Here is a 24,648-nt window from a genome sequence, read left to right as displayed (position 1 = left end):
TTAAGTTTAGTTGAATTAAAAAAAATTCAAAAGGCAAGCAAGGCCTAAACTTTGGACTCCCTAAACTATATATTGGGTAGATAGAACATTTCTGCCCAGTAGTATTCTATTGTACTTAGCAGCAAAATATGATGTGGGCATTGCAAAATGTTCCTTGCCGCTGATACTTATGTCAAAATCGATGGAAAATGCAAAGAGGGTTTTGAGCCCTCCCAGTCCCCTCTGCCACCCCTACCTGACCAGAGCCAACCCTCCTCCGGCCGGTCGTCCCATCATCTCTGACCTCACCTCCCTACACGACCGGATCTTTATTGGAGTTCTAAGGAAACCGATCAAAGAGATGCTAGAGGAGAAAGAGAAAGCAGGGGTTTTGCAGCGGTGGCTCAACCGCGGGCTGCTACTGCCCCGACCGAGCACGATAGAGACACATAATCATGCATGATCATCACGGCCTGGTTATATCTTATCCGGGCTTTGGCTTTTGACATTGTCATCATCGCTTATAATACAAACAGTTTATACTTGCAATGATCTACTAGCTAAATTTCGGTTAATATACATATTCTCATTATGATTCGTCATTTGCAAAAATTAAAAGTTGAAATTCAGACAGGATCTCATCTCATATATATATATATATATATATATGTAAACCGGAAGCATTTCGGAAGTTCTCGTGAAGACACAACAACAAAAAGGACCTATCGCAACATTTTTTTGGACTTTAGGCGACGTTTATAGGCGTTGCCAAAAGCCTCGCAAAGTTTGTGGCGACGCTTTCGAAAGTGCCGCCTCATGTCTGGTCAGCATAGGTTCGGCCAACGATAATGAAAAGCGTCGTCATAGGGGTGAAGGCAATGCTTAAAAGCGTGGCCTTTTAGCATGCCTGTGCCAACGTTTCTAAGGATCGGCCTACGCAAGATCTGGCTTGACCCTTCAAACGTTGGACCAAGGTCTACTTCAAAAGAAGGAAAAAAAACCCAAGCCAGTCCAGGACAGCCCAAGTCGGACTGAGTGCACTCATGCACCCATGCATGCACCAAGAGCCCATGCTCCCCGCTTAATATTTGCGCCTAAGGGGGTTCGAACCCGGACTGCCACTTAGGCATCCAAACGTGTTACCAATTGGGTTGCTACTCCCGATTTGTTTCTTGTTCACAATTAATTATATTTATTACTTACTTAAAGAAGTTTTTATTCTTAATTAACATTTTTTTATTTTCATAATTTTTAAAATACTTTGAACCATTTGTAAGAACCGAATTCATATTTGTACACTTAGCACTATTTGAGAATTCATTTGTACTTAACGATACAACAAAGCATGATCAAAATAAATAACTAATTAAAATAATAATTGAAAAATCTTGATATAATTATAAAATTTGTTTTTTTCGATCTATCATTCCCACCAACATTAATTTTCATATTACACACAAAATCATCACTCAAAGTATCACCTAAGATACCTCTTGTTAGACACTTAAAAAAGAGTCGGTAAAGGGTTACCTTTGGCGACTCTTCTTTATAGCATCAACATAAGGTGACCTAGGCCAATGCTTTGGAGCATTGCCCTAGGTACATCTGATTAAAAATTTTAAAATTTTGAATTATTTTATGAATTCATCGGCGATGCTTTTAGCCATAGGGTAGGTCTATGTTGACGCGTTTACAAAGCTTCACTATAGGGTAGATCTCTTTGAGAAGCATTGCCTAAAGTCCATTTCGCAGAACTTTTGGCAACATTTTGCTAAGCGTAGGCAGAAAAAGGTCACAATAGGCCTTTTCTATTGTAGTCAGAGAACGTTCGTTTTTCATATTCTCAAATTTCTCTTTTATTTTTAAGAAATGTAAATAAATTAATGTAAATATAGATATTACTTATGTTGATGATGTTAATTCCACATAGAAAAAATGAATGAATATTCATGGATTTATATGACATTTGAGTACCACCACTTATCAGTTTGAGTTTTTTAAGTGGAAATAGGTTCAAACCCGTATAAGCCTAATGGAAATTCAATATGGTATCGGAACTCAAGTTACGCATATGCGTGCCTATGCGCACCCATACCACGTCAAGCCCAATATGTCCGAGTGTAGTCAAGAATGCGCCTCATGTAAGTCCCCATCGCTCGAGCACGGAAGATGAGCCCGACTCGAGATCAATTTTTGAGGGTGGGTGTTTAAGGATACGAGACAACGTGTAGGCAAAAATAGACTACATGTTGCACGTGAGGGCAGGTGTTGGTGATGTTAATCCCACATGAAAAAAAAAATGAATGAATATCCATGGGTTTATATGAGACTTGAGTACCACCACTTATTAGCTTGAGTTTTTAAGTGAAAATAGGCCTAGCCCCATATAAGTCCAATAGAAATTCAATAACTTAATCATGAAGTAAGTAAGTAATTAATAGTAATAATAATAATATCATAAAATAATAATATAATATAATTGTTCTTAATTCAATCTTATATGCCGATTTATAAAGTATTTAAATAGGGATTATTATTTATGAAACTTGAATAAGTCAACAATATTATGGAGAAGATACACCGATATAATGACATAATAAAGATTGGTCGAAGAATACATAATGTATTCTTCATAAGGATATTAAATTGTCAAAATTTTCAGATGCTTTATAATTATTGTCTTAAATTGAAGTAAAATTTAACTATGAAGTAAATAATATATGTTTTCCATCAATATATATATGTATATACTATGTACGATTTTATTTATTAATTTTTGCGTGTAGTGCACTGACAACTCTCTAGTTATATATATATATATATATATATGCGCTATTGCCCAACCATTTCCAACGCCCGAAGAAAATCCAGATTATTAAAATTACATGAATAAATATTCCTTCTGACAAAAAATATTGGAATATCATGATGAAGGAGGCACACGAGATATGAATCATTGCTCCCATATTGTCTCCCACCTCTCAACTTGTCACCTTAATTATCAGCTTTTTTCTCTTCCCCTCTTCTTTTGGTTTATTTATTTTTATTTTCTTATTTTTTTCTACTATTATAAAGGCCCAAAATACACTTCGTCTCATTTTCAAGACTCAAAATACCCACACTATACGTACTTCAATTTATATGAGCCAATAAATTAATAAATTTATAGTAAATTTACGACAATAGCCACCCACTTCTCCCTTTTTTTTCTCCACTCACCTCTTTTCTATCTCTTTATCCTTCTTCCTTCCAATCGACTACACGTGCATGTACATACTCTTTCTTTTTTTTAAAATAAAACTATTTTATCATTATTTAATCATAATATGTAGATATTATATTTATTTTTATTATAGAATAATTTAAGGATTTAATTGTGACTGGAACAAAAAAAATAAGAGAACACGATGTATCCTATAGACTCAATTTTCTCAAAAATGTTTTTGTTATAAATAGAGAGTATGTTCCCTCTTAATCTAATAAAAAATCCAGTGTGTAGCGACGGGTATACGTCTATGTCTTGTAAATGGACATCATGCGTAAGGATCAAAAATATTTTCAAAAAGAATAACGGGAAAATATTCAGAGAAAAGGAAAGATCAGAGAAAAACAAAATAGAACACGAGGACCAAAAGCAATTGTTTCCATAAGGAAATCAAAATTGTTTGACCGCCAACTAGCATTAAGGACCTTCTGGGCCTTATAGTGCTTCGCGGACGGGCCCAGATGGCCTGCATAATTCTTTTTCCGATTTCGTGTACATTTTTTTTTTCATTTTGATGAATAAAAAGGACTAGGATTCGAGGGCAATACTACTACTGCAAGCGGGTCCGACAACAAATAGAGAGACCTTTTCATTTTATTTGCTCCCAAGTAGGACTTGAACCCATGACCTAGTGCTTGGAATATTCGAGCGCTACCAACTGATTAACATCTCATTAGTCGATTTCCTGTATGTATTATAAGAAGTTAGTATTTAAGTAGTTGTTAAGCTATAAAACAAACTTTAATTAATTTGTTAAATTACAGCCCGACTGACATTAACCTAGAAATACATGGCATGGCATGACCTTTAAAGGTGGTGTCAATTGTGGCTTAAGTTTTTAAAATTGCACGACATGGAACAAACTATGAGTTTTATGTCCGTAACCCCACATGGCCAGACCCAAATTTGGCCACCGCCCATTCGATTCCCCTTCTCCCTGAAATGACGTGCTAAACAAAGTTGCGGATGAAAATGGCATCAAAGAAAGGGAATTGGGTGGACGGGTGGCCAAATTCGGGTCAAGCCATTTTGGATTAGGGCATGAATCTATTAGGCAAAAATTGGGAGCCACAAACATTCCGTGTATGCATTCAGTTAGTTTTTGACAAAAAAAAATATAACACGATGTGCCATGATTGACACAAAACTCATAATTTGTGCCATGTTATGCAATTTTGAAAGTTTATCCCACAATTGACACAACCTTAATGGTGCTATGCCGTGTATTTTTCCCTAAATACTTTCGTAAATTGATGCCATAAAAATAAATTCACAGAATCAAATTTCTCTAATTAAAAATTAGCTGACTTTTTTCCTGAAGTCTACCAGATAACAGATAAATTTGGCTTTTTCTTGAATTCCATTAAATAATAGGTAAGTTTTATGAAGCCATTTTTATTTATTGGTAGTTCACAAAATTAGATATATAAATTATCGAACTATATCTTATAAAATTTCAGTTATAATGCACGGATTTATAATTTTCGTTTTGTATATACATGTGTTTATCATATTCAAATTAATAATAATCTAGTGTTTAAGGTCATAAAAATAAAATATAAATTGGAAATATAATTTTATGTATTTTAAGGGAAATACATTTTTAGCACGGTTTTTGTAGGAAGTTTCTGTTGGAACATACATTAACTCACCATATTCTAAGAATATGTATTAATAATATTTCAGATTAATAAAACAAGAAAAGAGAATATATTTTGCTTTATGTCAACAGCTAACTGTATAGAATAATAATTTTACGAATATATCCATAAGTGCTGATTGTATAGAATTTCATATGCAATAAATTAAAATTTGAAAGTAAGAGATGGGAAGTCGCCAATATCTCCGTAAACTTTTGATCATAGGAGTAACTCTTCGGTGCTCTTTACTCGGATCCAACATATTATTGCTACTCATATTGTGATAGTACATTTCATTGGCATGCGTCATTGTGCCTATAAACCTAACATTGTAAAATTAACAAGGAAAGTTTCATAAATCCACATATTAAAATAAACAAAACATTTGTCACATAACTTTCTATATTTCTTTTTCAACGATGCGTTGATCGTGAACGTAAAGTATCCAATAGTTAACCTTTTTTTTTTTAATAAGCATATCCAATAATTAGCTAGCAATAGCGAAAATGTAACGTAATTCCACTAAGAATCTGAGTAGTGTATACAAGTTTAATTACTTGTGAATATATATAATCCAATCCTATTAATTGGTAGAGGGAATTTTGCTTGCAACGGGTGAAAGAAAACCAAGTGGGGAATATATACCAATGTAAATTGATTCAAACTGTTTGACACTTATTCTTTTTTAAATAAAATTTATTCGAACCTTGTGAATAGAAAATTTTCACATTAGGAGAATTTTACTCCTTGAAGGACCAACTTAACTCATAATGAATTAATCAACTAAAAGACATTTGCTCGTCGGAGGCCACCGCTCCTTCTAATAATAATTTAATAAAAATGGAGCATTCCTAAAGCAAATCAATAGAAAGGGCCCTGTTCCCTCCCACCAACACAATTCCCCTGCTTGCCTGACTGCCAGCCATCCCTACTGACAAAAACCACCCACAATTCCCATCTTTTAGTTTGTATCGAGCCCGGCCAAATTAAGGACCATCAGTCTCTGCAAAGAATAATATCATTATCAATCTTCGGCACCATTACACGGCAAAAGACAAGGCATAGACTGCACAACAGACGGACCCCTCTACGTACACAGTACACTTGAGCTCAACCAACCCGAGAAAGCAGCCAGGAACTTTTGAGTTTCAACGTCATGTATTGTGAAAGCAGTTTGGCATCGCAATGCTGTTTCTTCCTGTGGTTTGAAAACTAAGAATACACAGGGAACAAGATCAAAGAAATCGGGGACGGTGGTGATGCCCATAAACTTTCATGAAAAATCCAAGAGTGATCTCCTAAAACTTTAATCCAGCAGTGCCTTCATCCTTCTTTAAACCCCCTAAATTAGAAGTTAAAGCATTCAAATGTATCACATTACAAGAGTCAAAGTAGCAGACCAGATGTACTTACAAAAAACCTGAGGTTAATTTGCAGTTACTATGATCACTTTTTCAATTGCTTTTTGTAGTGCTTTATCCAACAACATAATCAACTCATCATCATCAGCCCCAAAGATCAAATGACATCACGGACTCTTTCCCCAATCACGTAAAAGTTGTACGTTATCATTGAAGAGCTGACATTGAACGCCCCGCAACCTAACAGTTTTGTCCATTTATTCCAAAGTGGCCTCTTTGACATTTTCTCCAACGCATTTCAAACTTTGGCTATTGGAGCACTAAATAGAGATAAGCCCTCGATATGCTCAAAAATCAAAGTACACATAACAACTCTATTCATCAATATTGCTTTAAACCCAACCGATTGTTTCTTCTCATGTTTCCATGATCTGCATAGTCATGGGCCAAATTGACATTTGCCTATCTCTAATGCTGTGGCTAATATATGGACGCACCAATTTGAAGGAACGAGAGCCGACCAAGTCAAGAACATACTCTAAATCCTTCGCTTGAAAAGTTCTACCAAAAACTGGGCAATTCCCTTACTATCTTCTGGCTCTGCATGCATAATTAGTACAAGAGTCAATCACCATGCACGAAAAGAAGAAAACAGAAGAGTAAATTATTGGCATAGTAGTATGCATTTGTATGGTAACCCCAATAAACAGTAAGGACCTGTCACATCACCAAAAGATCTGCCCTGGCCCAAATAATAATATAAGTATACACTCTTGGCGACATCGATAACAACAAAATATTAACAGTTCACTGATTATCCCATAAGCACAACTTTATACAAGAAGCAGGAGAAAAACCTTTTGTACAAATCCTTCTCAGAAGTATACAACCTGTTTTTGTGTAGTTTACCACCAATAAAGATTAAAGGCTCCAACCTCTCTTCATAAAAAAAGAAGTATAAATGCTTGAAACCGATCTAGGCTGACAGTTTAAACAAGTACAGACATTCTAACTTTTATGATGACAATTACAGTTTCTCTTTATATATAGTTTCAGGCAGGAACTATTAATCGCATGGAAAAGCAGACCCTTTATTCACACCGGTGAAATATTATTAATTTAGTGCATCCTGCAATCTGGCAATTTCTTTTTCTACAGGAGCAGTTTGCAGAGCAATCACTGCCCCCCATGGTTCTAGAAGTCAGATTGTTCAAGGTCGGTGGAAAGTTACATTTCAAGCCGCACATTGAATAATTACTTAGCACAGTGTATATGCATGTTACCTGAACTAAATACAGGCTTGCAGAATTTTTATTGAAAGCTAGAACAGGGAATTTATTCAGTTTCTAAAAGTATCAAACTTCTAGGCAAAACACTCTACAATACTTGATATTCGATCATATCAAAGACTTCTCCTGTAGCAATTTCCTCCTACACAAATCAAAATGAGCTGACAACGAACCTTTTGGGTCGTCCATGTTACCATCACGATCTTCTTTCCGAAGCCAATTCCACCACCTAATAATGCACTCACTGCCATATCCAGAAGAGCAGAAACAAGCATCACCAATTAATACTACTGTGAAACTTTACCAGTGAAAGCTATCAATTAAAGAAGGTGAATAGAACAAGGAGGAAACAACACAACCTGTCAAAACAATAGAAACAAGACATCAGCTTCATAAAAGGCAAAGTCTTCTCCTCGTCTTCAGGAGTCAAGGCACACAGCACAGTGGACAATCTACATCTGGGTGATTTATGATAGACAACATCTCCACAATTTCCCCGACGAAAATTAATGAGTATTCACTAGATCTTTCCTTGAGCAAATGAACAAGGGATGGCGGTGCGGGAAAAACGGCGATTGAGATCATATTGTGTCATGCAGCAGAGACATTCTTATGACTTGTCAAATAGGATTTAACATTAATGGACTAAAGTTCAGAACTGTCTAGACTTTCTGCAAGGAAAAATAAATAAATAAAAAGGACCTGTCAAAGATCCTATCAAGATTTTGATTCCATAACTGGCTGCAAGACTCTCGAGCACCTTAACCTTCTCCTATATGGTAGGAAAAATGAAAGGCTTTTACGTCACATGGTTAGCACTAAACAAGTATCTATTAGCCATTACAATCATCATCCAAGAAAACTCCTGCGAGGAGACACTACCGGGAAGGGCAGGTGTATTGTTAGGAGTCTAATTTGAATGTCTGGCATAATCCCTCAGTCCAAAAAGAACCTCAGCTATTTGTAGACTTATTGCATGATCTGCACCAGTTATCAAAGTCCCTGCTAGATATTGCAAGTTTAAGCAGCTCACTAGGTATCCCAGTACCAAACCTTTTCCCTCTCTAATGGACTGAAAAGTGCTATTATAAATACAATAAATCCAAGTACCCACAGCCAAACAAACAGAACAAGTCCTCCATGCATTCAAAAAATCAGCAAACTAAGTGCAGTAGAGAACCCAATGGAGAAAACAAGCTAAAGATGTATTATTTTGCAAATCTAAAGAGGATATGGAAAAAAGAAATATGTTAAGAATCAAATTGCATGCCAATGAAGATGCAAGCCATGTAGTGTTCTTTATTCGAAACTTGGATATTTTCTCCCTTTCCAAATGTTAGTTTCATCGTCACTTTTAGGAGTTCATTGTGATTCACTCTCTCGTATGTGTTCTCATCCTCAAAGAAGAGTATCACCTCGGCAATACAACAAAGAGCTCCTATGACAGTTAAAACAAGGGACTAGAGAGATGAAAAAACTAGTGAAAAATATTCATATCTGCCTAAGACTCTCAATCATATAAGTGGAGAAATTCTCGAACAAGACATAAAAAATCATGGAAATTTAAATTATTGCTGTTCCTATATTTGATCACTGCCTTAGTCCTCTCAATGAGTGCCTTAGTCCTCTAAATGAGGAATTTCCCTCTACATCATCCACAAATTCTGTTCTCATAATCCAATTTAGCAGTAAATAGAGTCACAACATTAACAGAGGCTACAGTCACACCATATGCATATGGGGATACTACAAAATAATTTAAAAGCAAATCACCTTCATCTATCAAGCTAGAAGTCAAGATCTGGACAAACAATAGAGACCTAATCCTCCAAACCTCGTTAACAATCTTTATTAAAGATAACTATATAATTTGTAAAATAGACTGGACAAAATAATCCATGACCAAGTGTCCACAGATTGAGCGAGGCCATAAAAACTCAGCCAATTCTCATCCAACTGAAAAAACACCATCAGGATGCCTTGTATGTACCTGCAAGTAGAATCTTTTGCATCACTAACCTAGTCCCTTTATATGCTCACTAAAATATATATATATATATAAGTGGTAGCATCAAAATAATCTATCTTAAAAATCTTCAAGTTTAAAGTTCTGAATAGATAACTTGCTATTTTGCTTGACCATAGAATAAGTTCAGAGATTGTTAAGCATCAAAGATGAAGTTTCAAAAAGTATTTCTACCAACAAATAAAATAATGTTACCACTACCCATGCTTCTAACCACAGAATATCTAATCATATATTATCGGTGGGCATAAGCATCTTCACTTTCTGCTTTAATAGTTATCCATGCCAGAAAGCCTTAAAGACTATCCTAGTCGAAAAAGAAATCTCAATTTGGGTTGCTCTTCTAAGCCATGAAAGCAATCACTGACGCTCAGCATAACCAGTAACAGGCCTAACTTTTTACAGCCAAGATTTCACCAGCCCAATTACAGACGCCTTCTTTTGGTTTCTTTCCAAACTCATAGCAGTTACATCTTATGCTGGTTTTGCAGGGAAGAGTGTGCCAGAGTCCGGAAGAGTAGACGCAAGCTCTTTTTGGCGATAGGGAACCTGAGGATGATATAACTGGTGCAAACACAGAAATGGCTGCAGCATTTTCCTCCTTCTGATGTAGACGTTCTGTTTGGTTTAATTCAATAATTGAGACAATAATAAACTTATATTATTGATTGGCAAGCAAAGCTGAAAGCTAAGATTTCAGAAATTGGTTATGTGAATAAGCTCATATTTGGAAGACCAAAATCCCCTTCCGTAGGTAATTAATGCATGGACAACAGAAAAAAATTTTAATTTTAGAAAACACTTTGACTTTATGAGTGGCATAACCACAATGGCAAAGCCAGATATGGCTTTGCTGAAAGAGGTCGAGGCAACCCTGCCCTTGCTATAACCAGCATTGATTGAGTTGAAGTCAAACAAGCTCACACCTATTCCTTTCTCGAGCATATCTTTAAAAATTTTGTGGCATCCTCCAATCGACCAGCCCAGCATAACTCGGCTACTGATAAATCATACAGGGAAAAATCTTGGACCAAACCATACAGAGATGGTTCTTTCAACAACCTACCACATCTTCTTCTCTTCCATGCTTGTTATGACCCAAAACCAAGATATTAAAAGCAACACAATCAGGAGGCACGCCCTTGCTGTCATATCTGTGTAAAGCATGTCAGCCTGATGCACGTCCCTCGCCTTAACATATCCATCCATGAGAATGTTATAAATGAAAGTATTTGGAGAGAGACCCTCTCCACAATCCCATCAAACAGAATCCTGGCTCTTACTATATTCCCCTCTTTACATAAGGCAGGAGTAATAATACTGAAGGTAGCACGGTTGGGCTTGCAGCCCGCAAAATCATCAAATGCATCAGTTCAAGTCCTTTTACAGTTTTCCCACCCATACAATATGCTTTGATCAAATTCTTGTACGTAAAAACATCAGGCTTGCACCTGAACTTCACCATTACATGGTGCAGACTCTCTCCTATTTCAATGTGCCCTTTTCTACAAAACCCAAACGTCAATGCCTCAAAATTGGGATTTGATGGGCAAGTGGCCCATATGAATCATGTCCCTGGACAACTTCCAAACATTGCCACAATCACCAATCCTCAGCACAGCTTGAAGAGAAACTGCTGTGGCCGACACACTGGGCCTTACCTATACCTCCCTCATTCAACTCAAAATATCCAGCGCCTCAGAGAGCAGGGCAGCCTTTAGAAACGCTCTCATGAGTGTATCAAGAACCGAAAAATCAGATTCGAAGAGGCAGTGCTTCTCTCACATGAATTTCATGAATTCCTTAGCCTAGACAAACCGAACCTACTGATAACCCAAAAGACAGCATCTTGCGCAAGGAAGCGGAGGCCATCAGCCACTAAACCATGAGCGGCGGGTCCTCGGGACGGTCCCGGAAACAGAACTCAAAGAACGCAAATGCAGTTTCTCTGCAGTTGAACAGATTCATTGTCTCTACCAGAAAATCCCTTCGAGGCGTAACCTTGGCACTCGATCATCTTTGATAACCCGACTGTTAAAAAAAAAGAAAAAAAAGACCCGACTGTGATTATACGCGCTCCAATTCCAATTGCGGAATCGGGCATCACCGGAATGAGGGGAAAACTGGGAGAGAGAATCAAATAAGCTCGGAGCGTCAATGCCGGAAGTTGGAGTTGGAGTTCGAGCTAGAGCTGCAAAACGAAAACAGTAGCAGTAGGACGGAGCGTTTGGTTTGAGAAACGAGGGGTCCCTGGAGGGAAAAGAGAGAGGCGGGAGATGGGGTTTTGGCGGGAGGGTAACGAAGGAATCTGAGGGAGGGGAGACGAGAGTGGCAATGTGAGCGCAGCCGGCGCATTGGGCCGAGAGCAATAGCATCGGCCGGCGAGAGAGAGAGAGAGAGAGAGAGAGAGTGACACGGGGGCCTGGCTGGACCAGTGAATGACGGCTCGGGGAGGAGCAGAGCAGCCACCGGGCCGAGCCATGTTATCTGTTGGGCCTGCAAACTCTATTATTTATGGGCCGGGCCAATATTTTACTGTAAAACAGTGGGCCCAAGAAGCAATTCAATCAATCTCAAGCTTGCTAGGGTTTCTGATCCTTCCCGGTCGTCCCTACCTTTCCTTCCTTCCCATCACTTCAGTTCCCTCCGCCTATCCTCTGTGCTGTCAAAAACCCCAGCCGCCGTATCCTAAAATCCTTGTTCCTCTGCGGCAGCCAGCCACAGCCACAGCCACAGCCACAGCCACAGCCAGAGCCAGGTACCGAACCGAAATGACTCTCTCTTCCTTCCAATGTCTCCATTATTCGTTAGGTCCTCACTTGCTTCTTCCAATGTCTTGACGGCTGGATGATTGCTAATTGGTTTAATCAATCAATTCGTCTGTTTTGGAATTAATTAAGCTTCAAATGGGGAATTTTTGAATGTTTGTGGCTTTGGTTGGTCGATGTCCCTTCCCGACATTTAGTGAAATGGGTGTTCTGTTTCTTACTCTGATGATGATTAGGGAAGTATGTAATGTGGATAATTCTGTTGTCCGTTGTCTCTGATCATCTCATCTGACCGGCTGTGTGAATCGTATCGCACCGTATCGTGTGCGGTGATGTAACAGTAACCATTAGGTGTACGCTTCGGATCTTGCCTGCTCTTTATATATTTAAATTAGTAAGTGAAATAAATATAAATCAGGGTGATCCGGGGCTGTTTTCTTTCTGCTCTTGTAGGTAGGTAAGTCATGGTGAAGCACAATAATGTTGTGCCTAATGGGCACTTCAGGAAGCACTGGCAGAACTATGTCAAGACCTGGTTCAACCAGCCTGCTCGTAAAGTCAGGAGACGCCTGGGTATGCCAGTTATTGCTGCTCGATTCGATTACCTTTTGTGTGTTTTCCTGGTCTCCGAACTGAAGCTAAGTATTTTCCGTTTCTCCATTGTTGCTGGCTTTTGTTACCATCTCCAGCTAGGCAAAAGAAGGCTGTGAAGATTTTCCCTAGGCCTACTGAAGGACCGCTTAGGCCGGTTGTTCACGGTCAGACCCTTAAGTACAACATGAAAGTCAGGGCTGGAAGGGGTTTCTCTCTTGAGGAGCTCAAGGTATCTTTGTTTATTCTTTTTCTTATGCAAGGAGATGCATCATCGTGGCAGTTCATTTTATTGGCACATCAAAATCTTATGAGCTCTTCACGAAGGGAGCTGAAAAACACAGATTACCTTTTCCAATTTTTTGCATCTCCTATTGTATCTTAGGCTGCTGGTATTCCCAAGAAACTAGCTCCAACTATCGGAATTGCAGTGGACCATCGCCGCAAGAACAGATCTTTGGAGAGTCTCCAGACCAATGTGCAGAGGCTGAAGACCTACAAGGCCAAGTTGGTTGTCTTCCCGAGACGACCAAGGAAATTCAAGGTAAATGCCAAACTCAATTGGCAGTAAAAAAAGCAGATTGTTAGGGTCATCTGCTATTTTGTCGGGTTTGGGTTCTTAGCCTGAATTAAATGCGCCTGAGAACAGGCTCTTGAATTCTCTGAGGTACCTCCTTGGGAGAGCTGATCAGACTAAGAAATAAAATATTTTTATGAGCAATGCCAGATTCTCATCAGACCGTGTAGCTAGATGAAGTCTTGTATAGTCCTGCTGAGCTGATGTCTGCATTTGACTCTTTTCTTTACAGGCTGGTGATTCTACTGCCGAGGAACTTGCTAGCGCCACTCAGGTGCAAGGCTCTTTCATGCCTATTGTCAGGGAGAAGCCTGCCGTTGAGCTCGTCAAGGTCACAGATGAGATGAAGTCATTCAATGCCTATGCCAAGCTTCGTGTGGAGCGGACAAACAAGCGACACTATGGTGCCAGGTTGAAGAAGGCGGCCGAGGCTGAGAAGGAGGACAAGAAGTGAAAACCCCGGGGAGAGGTTTAGTCCATCAGTTTCCTATTATGAGTACTGTGTCGGTTTTGGTTAGGAAGTTTCTTAACGGGTGTTATGCGAATGGTACATTTGATATGGCTGTGTTTTTTGGTTTTGTTAGTGAATGGATGTCTCAGTAATGAATGTGCATCGCAACCTGCATAATCAATCTCTCTGCCATTGCGGGAAGGTTATCCTCGTACGCAAGTTATTCTCAACTGTGAGACAACTTTTTTTATTGGAAAGAGCATCATATGGAAGCATAAATCAAACAATCTGTTAGTACGAGAGACTTATAGGGAATCATCTATAATATATAAACTTGACGACATCTTAATAAATAAAGATAGAATAGTGAAATATCTTAATAATTTAATCTGTTGTATAGAAATTAATCTATGTATATAATATATAAACTTGACAATATCCTAATAAATAGGGGTAAAATGGTAAATGTCTTAATAATTTAGTATGTAATATAAAAATTAAATAAAAATAATTATTATTGTTATTATTCTAATTAAAGATAATGTGTCCAAAGAAATACTAAAGAAAGATGCTAATCACTTATTGTTGTCTTATTAGTAAATAAATATACATAATTTTGAGGAAATTAAGAATTATTTAAAATTATATAATACTTTTCTTTATTAATTTTAACAATCACTATTAGTCTTACAAAATTTAAATTAAGTAAATCTATTAACGTCTTGATTGGTTATTTTATCTTAAATTATTCATATTAAAACTTAACATATGAAATATGAGAGATCATAAGACAGCATTGAATACTTAACTTTTGACATTTTATTTATTTTATGATTTTCATTATTTCATTAACTAAATCTAGGAATTTTGAACTTTTAGGATTCTAATTTTCTTACATATTAAATTGATAATTGAGATTCCCACTGAAAAAAAAAATTGACAATCGAGATCATATGTCTGACATAGTTTACATGAATTACATGCTTATGAGCTCTAAAATTACATTATCTAACGTAAGTTTTAAATTTAGCATACTAAAGTTTACGTAAAAATATATTTTTTTTTGTATATTAATATAAACTATAAACCGATATCAATTATTGTCTTAATATTTAACATTTTCATAATAAAACTTTCTTTACAAAATTGTGCAATGCAGGGGTCCATAACTATGATTTATTACATTTTGTAATCTCAAGCCCTTCAACTTGACGACATCGTGGACTTGGAGTACTCGAAGCGAGCTGAGAGATCGATCACTCTCTCTGCTCGACTTTTAACACTATCTTAATATGATCTTCCGGGTGACCAGGGCGTGGGTTGGACTTGCTGCTCGGATGCCTCCATCTTCTTGATCTTCTCCTTCTCGGGAAGGTATAACCTCTCAGCTTCAGGCTTTGAAGTGTTCTGATGGACCGCTTGCAGCTCGAGAATGATCTCCCCGATTTTCTCCATAAGCATGTAGTTTGTGAACATTCCAGCGCACACTCCGTATCGTGTGCCAGCTCTCCATCAGAGGCGATGCGATGATCACCACGGAGCGGAGCCTACTGTTCCCCGTGCGATGGTAGATGACAGCCCAAAATGTGAAGTGCCCTTTTCCTGAATTCCCCTGCAACAAGAAAAGGTAAGAGGGCATAACATTTGGCTGTTCATATCACATAAACTTTGCCTTAACTTCTAATACAAAAGGAAGTAGATAGGTGATGCCTTCTCCAAATGCACAAACAAAAATACTAGTAAGTATTCAGAAGAATGGTATGCACTATTTACACGAGTAAGAACAGAACAGACGCAGCTATACCGAAGACACAATGATCTCACCTGCACTGGGCTGGATTACATATATGATAGGCTTGCCCGATATTGTTATCATTGTAGATCAGTAAGAAGAATATACGGCTCTTCGAGAATGTATCACTTCGGGAATTCACATCCCAACATAGAGAAACCGCCAATGATATGCTAGCCTAGGAGTAGGAAAGGATTCAAACAAGACAATGCAGATCAGACAAGACAACTATTAATGAGAAGACCTTGGCTCGCCAAGTTTTATTAAAAACAGCTCTCCAGCTAGGAAAACACCGCCAACACAACTATGAGAATGGTTTCATTTTGTTCATCCTAAGCTGCACATTGTGCATGCGTTCTTATAATTAACAGTATGCCTAGTCTGTCCGATTTTTCTCACTAGGCATGCTTATATATCCACTGATGATGGGATTAAGTCTGTCTTTTCCGTTAAATATGGCCGACCTGTAAGCAACATTTCAAGAAGGGAGAAATTATATATCTTAATCAAGTCCATAAGGATATGATTTGCTACCTTCCAGCACCAGCAACAACAATCTTCACTTTTGAAAAGTCGATTATCGGCCTTCCTTGAGGCCAGCAATTGCAACTCCAGCTGTTACCTGTTGGAAAAGTTGGAGCTATGGCCATAAGCAATATGAGGCATCCAAATCAATAAAGCAATGCAGATTCTCAATCATGGACATCATTGTTCTCTACCCACTTGTTTTTTAAGACTTTTGCCGATGGATATATCAGTTGCCGTGTAATTACACCGAAGTGCTATCAGCGACCTTGTTTAAGGTGGGGGTGGCATATGTCAATCGTTAATGCTCCGATTATGCTAATGAAACAGACGACGGAGACTCGTCCAGGTCTCTGCAGTCTCACACACACTAGCTAGTCATCTTTCTCGCATACAAATCCAACGTTTACCATTGTTAAAGGAGTGCTTGATTCTAGATCATTAACGACGGATCTTGGAATAATATATATATGCCTTATGCTCCCTAGATCATTAGGAAGTTATAGGATTTGCGGAACTTGATAAAATCGGCTAGAGAGATATCATGATCGAAAGTTTCTGCTGTTCCTGATACATTCCAATTTTTTTCCCCAGTTTTCAATGCCATTTCCTTTTCTTTTCTCTCCGGACTTCTGCTCGACTCTAAATTGTAGCTTGTCGTATATAAGTTTCAGTGAACAGTAGCTATAGAAACACAGTCGGAGAGAAGAGAATGGAGCTTTCCAACTCAGGTTCTGTTTGGAATGTACTGAACAGCACAATATCAGCTCGTGAGCATAATGTGATTGATCCAATGCATTTGGGGCACCCAAACGCGCTGATATGTGCATATCGACATTTAAGTCCTGATCGCCTCCATTACTGGTATGCCCCAAATGCTATAACATAGATGTGTCGTACCCAAGGATCGATTACTCAAAAGCGATGCTCTATCACTACAGCAGTGATAGCCTGCTTCAGCCCATACCGTCCCAAATGAGTCTGCACAGGCAGCCTCTGGTTACGATCACAAGTCGAAGGAATCTCTGAGCAAAACAGTATAGAAAAGATAATTTATGTATTAAAAATAAAATCACATGTGGTGGCAAAAGGTTTCCTCTTATACTTACACTTGCGTTCGACCCAAGAAAGCAGATCAAGAACTTTAAGGTGCATGGTTTATGTATTGCAAAAGCAGTTTGGCATCGCAAACCTGTTTCTTACTGTGTTTCGACAACTAAGACAAAACTCGGACCACGATTAAAGAATTTCAGGTCCTTCCCTCTAGGCGAGGATGATGATGCTATCTATACTCACCAACTTTCATAAAAAAACCAATAGTACTTTCACAAAACTGTCATCTCGCAGTGCCTTCGTCCTTCTTTACCCAATGCCTGTCTTGTCTTCTCACATTTCGAACCTTATTCTTCCTCATACCATGGTTCCGATGCTCGCCACTACCACGAGCGTTTGAGGGACCAGTGGAGTTGGCATCTGAAGCAACTGCCCCATCCCTTTGATGTTTACCAAAACTACTCGAATTTGTTCGCGAGGGTTCTTGTTCAGTAGTCTCAGTGATCGACGAAGAAGCAGACGAAGTTACCGACGGGGTTAGAAACATACCAGGTTGGACAACTAAATCTTTTCGAGGTTCAAGCAACCCGTTTATCTCTTCCTGCCTCTTCAATATGGCCTCAAATTTCTGCCTTCTAATATTCTCTGAATCAGAGTAGAGAAGCTTGTCGTCCTTACCAACTTCATTTTCCTCGCAACTCTGAAATTCAACAGATAGGGATTACGTAAGACAGTCACTCATACTTGCATAGGATATACAGGAATGCTAACAACACTTGACATAATGTGTCACGCCAAATTTGACCCCGACAGTGATAGAGCATACAATATATCTGAGATAAAAATAAAATAAAAAAATAAGAATACTATAAGATGAAAGGATCAGCTTAAAGTACAAGAAAACCCTCAAAAGCTAGAAACTAAAGCATTCAAATGAATAAGTCAGAATCTCAGCTCAGATGTACTTAGAAAAAAAGCCAAGGTTAATTTGCAGGTTTATTGTGGAATTGAAATGAAATGTGAAGGGCCCTGATGAAGCAGCAAGCATCAAAGATTACGAAAACGCGATCATTCTCATGATGACCACTAAAAGGAGAGGGATAAAAAAAAGAAAAAGAAAGGACGACAGAAAGATCGCTCTCGAATAGAGAGCTCCTTCAAGCAATAATGCTTCCATGATGAGAAGACAGAAGGAATTTTGTTCACGATGCTTTTTGGCCAACAAGCACATGGCTTTTTGAAGTGCTTTGTCCAACAACATAGTCAACTCATGATCAGCCCAAAGACCAAAATCACATTAGAGACTTTTTCCTCGGCAACACGTAAAAGTAGTACACTGACAGTGAAAAGGTGACATGAAATGCACAACCTAAAATAGTCCATTCCTTCCAAAGTGGCCTCTTGACATTTTCTCCCACACATTTCAAGATTTAGCCGTTGGGGCACTCTATAGAGAAACCCCCTCAATATGCTCAAATATCAGAGAAGAATATGCGGGGAGGTACACATAACGACTCTTATCATTGATATCATTTTAAACCCAACCGCTTGTTTCTTCTCATGTTTCCATGATCTGTACGCTCATGGGCCAAATTGACGTTTGCCTATCTCTAATGATCTGGATAATAAACGGACATACCAATTTCGAGGAATGAGAGCCAACCAAATCAACAACGTGCTCTAAATCCTTCGCTTGAAAGGTTTTACGGCAAACTGGACAATTCCCTTTACTCTGTTCTGGCTCTGCATGCATAATTAGTACCAAAGTCAATCACCATGCACGAAACAAAGAAAGCTGAAAAGTTTGGAAATAATTGGCATAGTATATATGCATCTTTATGATATCCAAATAAACAGTAAGGACCTATCACATCACCCAAAGCTCCGCCCTGGCCCAAATAATGATATAGGTATACACTCTTGGTGACTCATCCGAAACATACTGACAAGTCCCGATCATGAATAACAACAAAATATTAACAGTAGACAGATTATTCTACGAGCACGAATTTTTACAAGAAAAACCATTTCTAAAAATCCTCCGTAGAAAGATACAACCTGTCTTTGTGCAGTTTAGCACCAAGAAAGATCAAAAGCTCTAGCTAGCCTCCTTGCAGGAAAAAGAAGTTTAAATGCTCGAAGCTGATATAGGCTTGACAGTTATCCAGACAAACAAGTACAGACATTCTAACTTTTGTGATGACATTTACATGTTGTCTTTATATAATGTTCCAGGCAAGAACTGTAAGTTGCATAGAAAAGTGGTCCCTTTAGTCACACCAGTGAATTATTATTAAATTTAGTGCATGCTGCAAGGTGGCAATTTCTTTAGGAACAATTTGCAGAGAAATAATTGCATCCATGGTTCACAAGTCAGATTGTTCAAGGCCAGTGGAAAGTTACATTTCAAGCCGCACACTGAACATTTACTTAGTACAATATATTTGCATGTTATCAAAGGCTTTAAGATTTTTTTATTGAAAAATAGAACATGAAAGCTATTCAGTCCCTAAAATATCAAACTTCCCAACAAGACACTCGACAAGACTTGATGTTCGATGATTACAAAGACTTTTCTTCCCCTGTAGCAATTTCCTCCTACACAAATCAAAATGAGCTGACAACGTACCTTTTGGGCCATCGGCGTTACCATCATGATCTTCTTCTTTCTGAAGCCAATTCCACCACCTAATAATGCACTCACTGCCATATCCAGAAGAGCAGAAACAAGCATCACCAATTAATATTATTTTGAAACTTTACCAGTGAAAGCTATCAATTAAAGAAGGCAAAACAGAAAAAGGAGGAAATAACACAACCTGTGGAAACAATGAAAACAAGACATCAGCTTCATAAACGGCAGAGTCTTCTCCTCCTCCTCTTCAGGAACCAAGGGATACAAGCACAATGGACAATCTCCATCCGGGTGATTCATGACAGACAGCATCTCCACGGCTTCCTAGAAGAAATGTTCAATAGATCTTTCGTTTGAGCAAATAAAAAAGAAAGAATCACAATGAGAAAAAAAACAGTGGTCATGATCATATTTTGTCATGTGGCAGAAACATTCTTATGACTTGTCAAGTGGACTTTGGCATATATGGACTAAAAAAGTATCCACTGGCCACTATGATCATCATCCAAGCAAATTCCTGCAAGGAGACACTACTGGGAAGGGTGGGGGTCACAACTTATAGTTGAGAGACTAATTTGAATGTCCACCATAACCCCGCAATCTAAAAGGAAACCTCAGCTATCTGTAGACTCACTGCATGATCTGCATCAGTTAACAAAGTCCCTGCAAGATACTGCAGGTTTAAGCAGCCCACTAGTTGAAAGATGCATCTCAGAATGATTATCCCAGTATCAAAAGTCTTCTTCTTTTATGGACCAAAAAGTGCTATTATAAATACAACAAATCCAACTAACCACCACCAAACAAACAGAACAAGTCCTCCATGCATACAAAATTCAGCACCTCAATGAGAAAATAAGCTAAAGATGTATTACTAGCCAAAAGTAAAGAGAATATGGAAAACAGAAGCATGTGAAGCATCAAATTACATGCCAATGAAGATACAAGCCCTTTTTTTTTGAGATAGACATGAAGTCTTCTTTATTCAAAACTTGGATCTTTTTCCCTTTCTAAATGTTAGATTTGTCGTCACTTTTATTGATCATCATAATTCACAGTATCATATCCAGTCTCATCCTCAAAGAAGAGTATCACCCCAGCAATACTTCTAAGAGCTCATAGAACAGTTATAACAAGAGAGATGATGAAACTAATGAAAGATGGGCATGTGTGCACGAGACAAGATTTATAAGTCATATAAGTAAAGGAATTCTCAAATAAGACATAACAAATCTTGGTAATTCAAAATATTGCCATCCCCATATTCGCTCACTGCCTTAGTCCTCTCAATGAGTGCCTTAGTCCTCTAAATGAGGTAGCTTCCTCTACATCATCCACTAATTCTGTTCTCATAATCCAATTTATCATCAATTACAGAGGCACAAGAAATTTAAAAGCAATTCACCTTCCTCTCTCGATAGGTAATTAATAAATGGACAACAACCAAAAAAAAAATGAAAAAACCTTGATTTGATGGGTGCCATAGGCACAATGGCAAAGCCAGACATTGCTTTGTTGAAAGAGGCCAAGGCAAGCGTTGGCCCCCAGGCCATCAGCCACTAGCAGAGCTTCAGTGCCAAAAATGACCAACAGAGTTGACCATGGGACTCTGGATATATGGAAGTTTGGGAATTTCAAGAAACATACATGGGTTCCATACTAATTTTGGTTGCTGAAGCAATTATTTGTGGATGAAGAATCACCATGCAGGATGTTTTATGAGGGTCCATTCAGTACAACAAATGGAAGAAATATCGAATTCTGCATCCGAATAATTATATAATCTGTACCAAACTGATCATAAAGCAAATCAAAAGTGGTCCGTTCAGATCTAAGTTCCTGGAGTTGCTATCAAACAAAGGACTCCAGCTTCAATTTAGAATTGATCCAAAGTGGAATATGATTGTAAATACCAAAAATGCCTCTTTAGATTCAACGAAAAGCCAACAGAAAGTAGGCTGATCAGGTGTGGCGAAAACTGATAAAAAAGTTGGCTTTTGCTTCTCAGCAAAAATCAGATTATTCAATTTGCGAGATATTTTTAATTATAGAAGTGACACATGCTTTCAAAAATTTACCAAGCAGTGCATCTATCTGCTTAAATTGGCACAAGGTAGTTCCCATTTACCATCTTAGCAGAACACAAGGCAGCTCCTTGCTGAGCATCTTAGCAGCCAAAATTGATAATGGCAACCATTTGAATAAGGAGTAACCTAAGAGCCCGAACTATCGAGCACAAAAATACAAATTTCGGTTGAGGAGCAGTTCTTTGCAGCAACATAGATAATATTTTTCAAAAAAAAAAATCCCTGCTTTTCATACTAAAATCAGAAAAACCAGCCCTTGGGCTAGATGTTTGGGACCTCTTTTAGTTGCTTTTCCACTTCAAGTGATCAGAGAGCACCAAACTAAAGAGTAAAACATAAAGAGGTATAGTTAAATCCATCACTCTTTGCATGTGGTATAAATCTCAGTATCACCACCTCTTAAAAAGTTGTATAGTTAGTTTGACAGTTTACCTCACAGAGTGCCACCAGCATTAAACATGAGGAGAGCTGCTGAGCACTATCTCCTATGCTGACTAGAAGATGCTTCTGTCTCTGTTTGTCAAGACCCTTGCATTCTATAAGATCAACGTGAGGCGGTTCATCTGGATACTGCAGTCAGAAACATATGCATAGATTAATGTGAAACTGAGTTTCCATTGCATAACAGCATTATAATACTCAGGAGTGGCCCTGAAAATTTGGTCCCAGAAGGAAAATAAGAAGGAGCCGTAGTAAGGTCAAAAGCGAACCAAAACAAGAAAAATTTATAAAAGAAAGAGGTAGGATACAAATATATATAATTAAAAATTTTCAGTTTCGACAGACTTCATGGTGGGTAACTACCTTCAGGCTTCCCAAAATCTTCCTTAGAAGTAATTATGGCTGCAAATGCCAGTAGTTTAGTAATAAATTTGCCTTGCAAAGTTGTTCAATCATTTTTTTTGTAAAAACAGGCAATCATCTCAAACTCCAAGGAGAAACATAATCTGAAGAGACAGGCAGATAAAATCCATGTTCAAATCGACAGGTACATCAAGAAACTTCTCAGCTGCGACTTGTACATCAGAAAACACAATCAATCAAGATATTAATAAAGCAAAGGACTTGAAACAACAGTAATCTGAATGATGTGATCAAGCAAAACCATGTTAGCAGTAAACCCAGCAGCAACCCACTTAATGCGGAAAAATAATCCAAGATTGTCTTTCCGACCCTTTTGCTGAACATAGCTTCTCTATAAAAAGGCCAAATCAGATGCCAGAAAGTGCCGTGCCTCTATAGCCATTCCAGCAGTAACTACTGGTAGTAGATTCCAACTCTGAACACACTGCGAATTTTAAATACTAAACTCTAGCCAATTCCAGTAGACAAGTTCCAAAACTGTCTTCTGAAACTGAATATACGTGATTGCCGAGCACCGAACAGAAAATGGGCACGCTCAATATCTATTCTACCAACAGCGAACAGAAACTTGCCGCAAAGATATTGAAAACAAATACCCAATTTCGGCACAAATAGCCGCCAAGCAACAGCATTTAGTGCAGCCCCCCCTCTGCGCAAAGCAAAACATATATGTTCATGAAAAGCTAGTTACCTGGGGACCTGCTCTTATGCCGATAACAGCTTCCACGAACTGCAAATTGCACGACAGGCAGTTCGTGAACATCAAAGTACGTGAAAAAACATATAAAAGCAAAGAGATTCCCTCAAAAAACTTCATGATAAAATTCAAACCAGTGCTCCTTCTCGGTGTACTGTGCCATTAGGGAGACGTGCATTTGCAACGACAGGTACCGGTCAGCAATTGCATAGAGATGATGAGAGGGGATAACCTGCTGGGAGGAGACGTCGGCCGTGCGAGGCTTGACGTGTACTTGAAGGTGGGGAGGGAATTTGTCGATTACGAGGCAATCGTCGCCGTAAACGGACAGTACGGCCTCCACTTCTATCAGGACCTCGTCCTCTTCCGCCATCGGTGCCGATCAACGGCCTATTGTTCGGTCGCAGCAGGCGGAGACACGACGGAGAGACCAGACCAGCCCACCGCTGCCGATTCCCCCGTCTCAGGTCATGTGTCGATGTTTGATTTGATGTTTCTCAAATTTCACTGTTACCTCCTCCGACGTCGGTCTCAGGTTAGTGATTATTATACTATTCTATGTGATCGTATATCGCGATATATAATCGGGAGAAATATGCTTTTAGTCAATTATCTTAGAATATCTAATTTCATCCCTTTGTTTTACTCGTTTATTCAATTTTGATTTTGACGTTACTATAATTGTTTTATAATCTTCCTGATCCTTTTTGTGGATCGTTTTTTTTTTTTAAGTCAAAAACATCTGTGTCTATATCTATATCTGTCTTCATATATCTATATATATATATATATATATGAAAGCAGAAACATGATAGATCCGAGTAAAATGCCTCAGAACACTCCATTTTAAAATGACATTTTCTTTGTTTTCTTAGATTTTTAATAAACAAAATCTTGAAATCTTTTAAAAATGTATAGATGTTTAAAATTATAAATATTATATAACATATCTAGATAGAAGTGAAAGAAATCACGTAATTTACTTTTTAAGAAACAAATTAGATCATATTTTTATAGATATGACGATGCGTTATTTTATTTTCATTTT

The 24,648-nt window shown here is 38.1% G+C and overlaps 2 protein-coding genes and 1 long non-coding RNA gene across 4 annotated transcripts; 1 reads left to right on the top strand and 2 right to left on the bottom strand.

Moving 5' to 3' along the window:
* Positions 1-5,500: 5,500 nt before the first annotated feature.
* LOC116206229 lies at positions 5,501-12,084 on the bottom strand. Of its 2 annotated transcripts, none has more exons than XR_004156649.1 (4): positions 7,894-12,084; positions 7,708-7,778; positions 5,968-6,845; positions 5,501-5,887 (listed from the first exon to the last, which is right to left on the bottom strand). It is a non-coding gene; the product is annotated as an uncharacterized LOC116206229 (long non-coding RNA). The 2 variants fall into 2 exon arrangements; XR_004156648.1 differs by having other exon boundaries at positions 5,980-6,845.
* An 86-nt stretch (positions 12,085-12,170) lies between these two features.
* On the top strand, positions 12,171-14,124 carry LOC116206228 (60S ribosomal protein L13-2-like). Its single transcript, XM_031539042.1, has 5 exons — positions 12,171-12,318; positions 12,782-12,901; positions 13,018-13,151; positions 13,305-13,463; positions 13,729-14,124. The coding sequence occupies exons 2-5, from the start codon at positions 12,793-12,795 to the stop codon at positions 13,948-13,950; spliced, it is 624 nt and encodes a 207-aa protein (XP_031394902.1). The 5' UTR covers positions 12,171-12,318; positions 12,782-12,792; the 3' UTR covers positions 13,951-14,124.
* Positions 14,125-17,343: 3,219 nt separating this feature from the next.
* On the bottom strand, positions 17,344-24,148 carry LOC116206227. The gene is made up of 7 exons (XM_031539041.1): positions 23,833-24,148; positions 23,595-23,633; positions 22,472-22,609; positions 20,137-20,276; positions 19,947-20,020; positions 18,957-19,060; positions 17,344-18,017 (listed from the first exon to the last, which is right to left on the bottom strand). The coding sequence occupies exons 1-7, from the start codon at positions 23,971-23,973 to the stop codon at positions 17,601-17,603; spliced, it is 1,053 nt and encodes a 350-aa protein (XP_031394901.1). The 5' UTR covers positions 23,974-24,148; the 3' UTR covers positions 17,344-17,600.
* Between the last annotated feature and the right edge of the window lie 500 nt (positions 24,149-24,648).

Source organism: Punica granatum, chromosome 4 (genome assembly GCF_007655135.1).
Source record: "Punica granatum isolate Tunisia-2019 chromosome 4, ASM765513v2, whole genome shotgun sequence".
NCBI lineage: Eukaryota > Viridiplantae > Streptophyta > Magnoliopsida > Myrtales > Lythraceae > Punica > Punica granatum.
This window is presented reverse-complemented; position numbering and strand designations above follow the sequence as displayed.

Excerpts from the sequence above, each read along its gene's own strand:
- LOC116206228 (XM_031539042.1), top strand. The coding sequence starts at position 12,793 with ATGGTGAAGCACAATAATGTTGTGCCTAATGGGCACTTCAGGAAGCAC. Across the intron at positions 12,902-13,017 it reads TAAAGTCAGGAGACGCCTGG|CTAGGCAAAAGAAGGCTGTG; the intron begins GTATGCCAGTTA and ends TACCATCTCCAG. Across the intron at positions 13,464-13,728 it reads GACGACCAAGGAAATTCAAG|GCTGGTGATTCTACTGCCGA; the intron begins GTAAATGCCAAA and ends TTTTCTTTACAG.
- LOC116206227 (XM_031539041.1), bottom strand. The coding sequence starts at position 23,973 with ATGGCGGAAGAGGACGAGGTCCTGATAGAAGTGGAGGCCGTACTGTCC. Across the intron at positions 23,634-23,832 it reads CCGACGTCTCCTCCCAGCAG|TTCGTGGAAGCTGTTATCGG; the intron begins GTTATCCCCTCT and ends TGCAATTTGCAG. Across the intron at positions 20,277-22,471 it reads TGCTGGTGGCACTCTGTGAG|GAAGCCGTGGAGATGCTGTC; the intron begins GTAAACTGTCAA and ends CATTTCTTCTAG.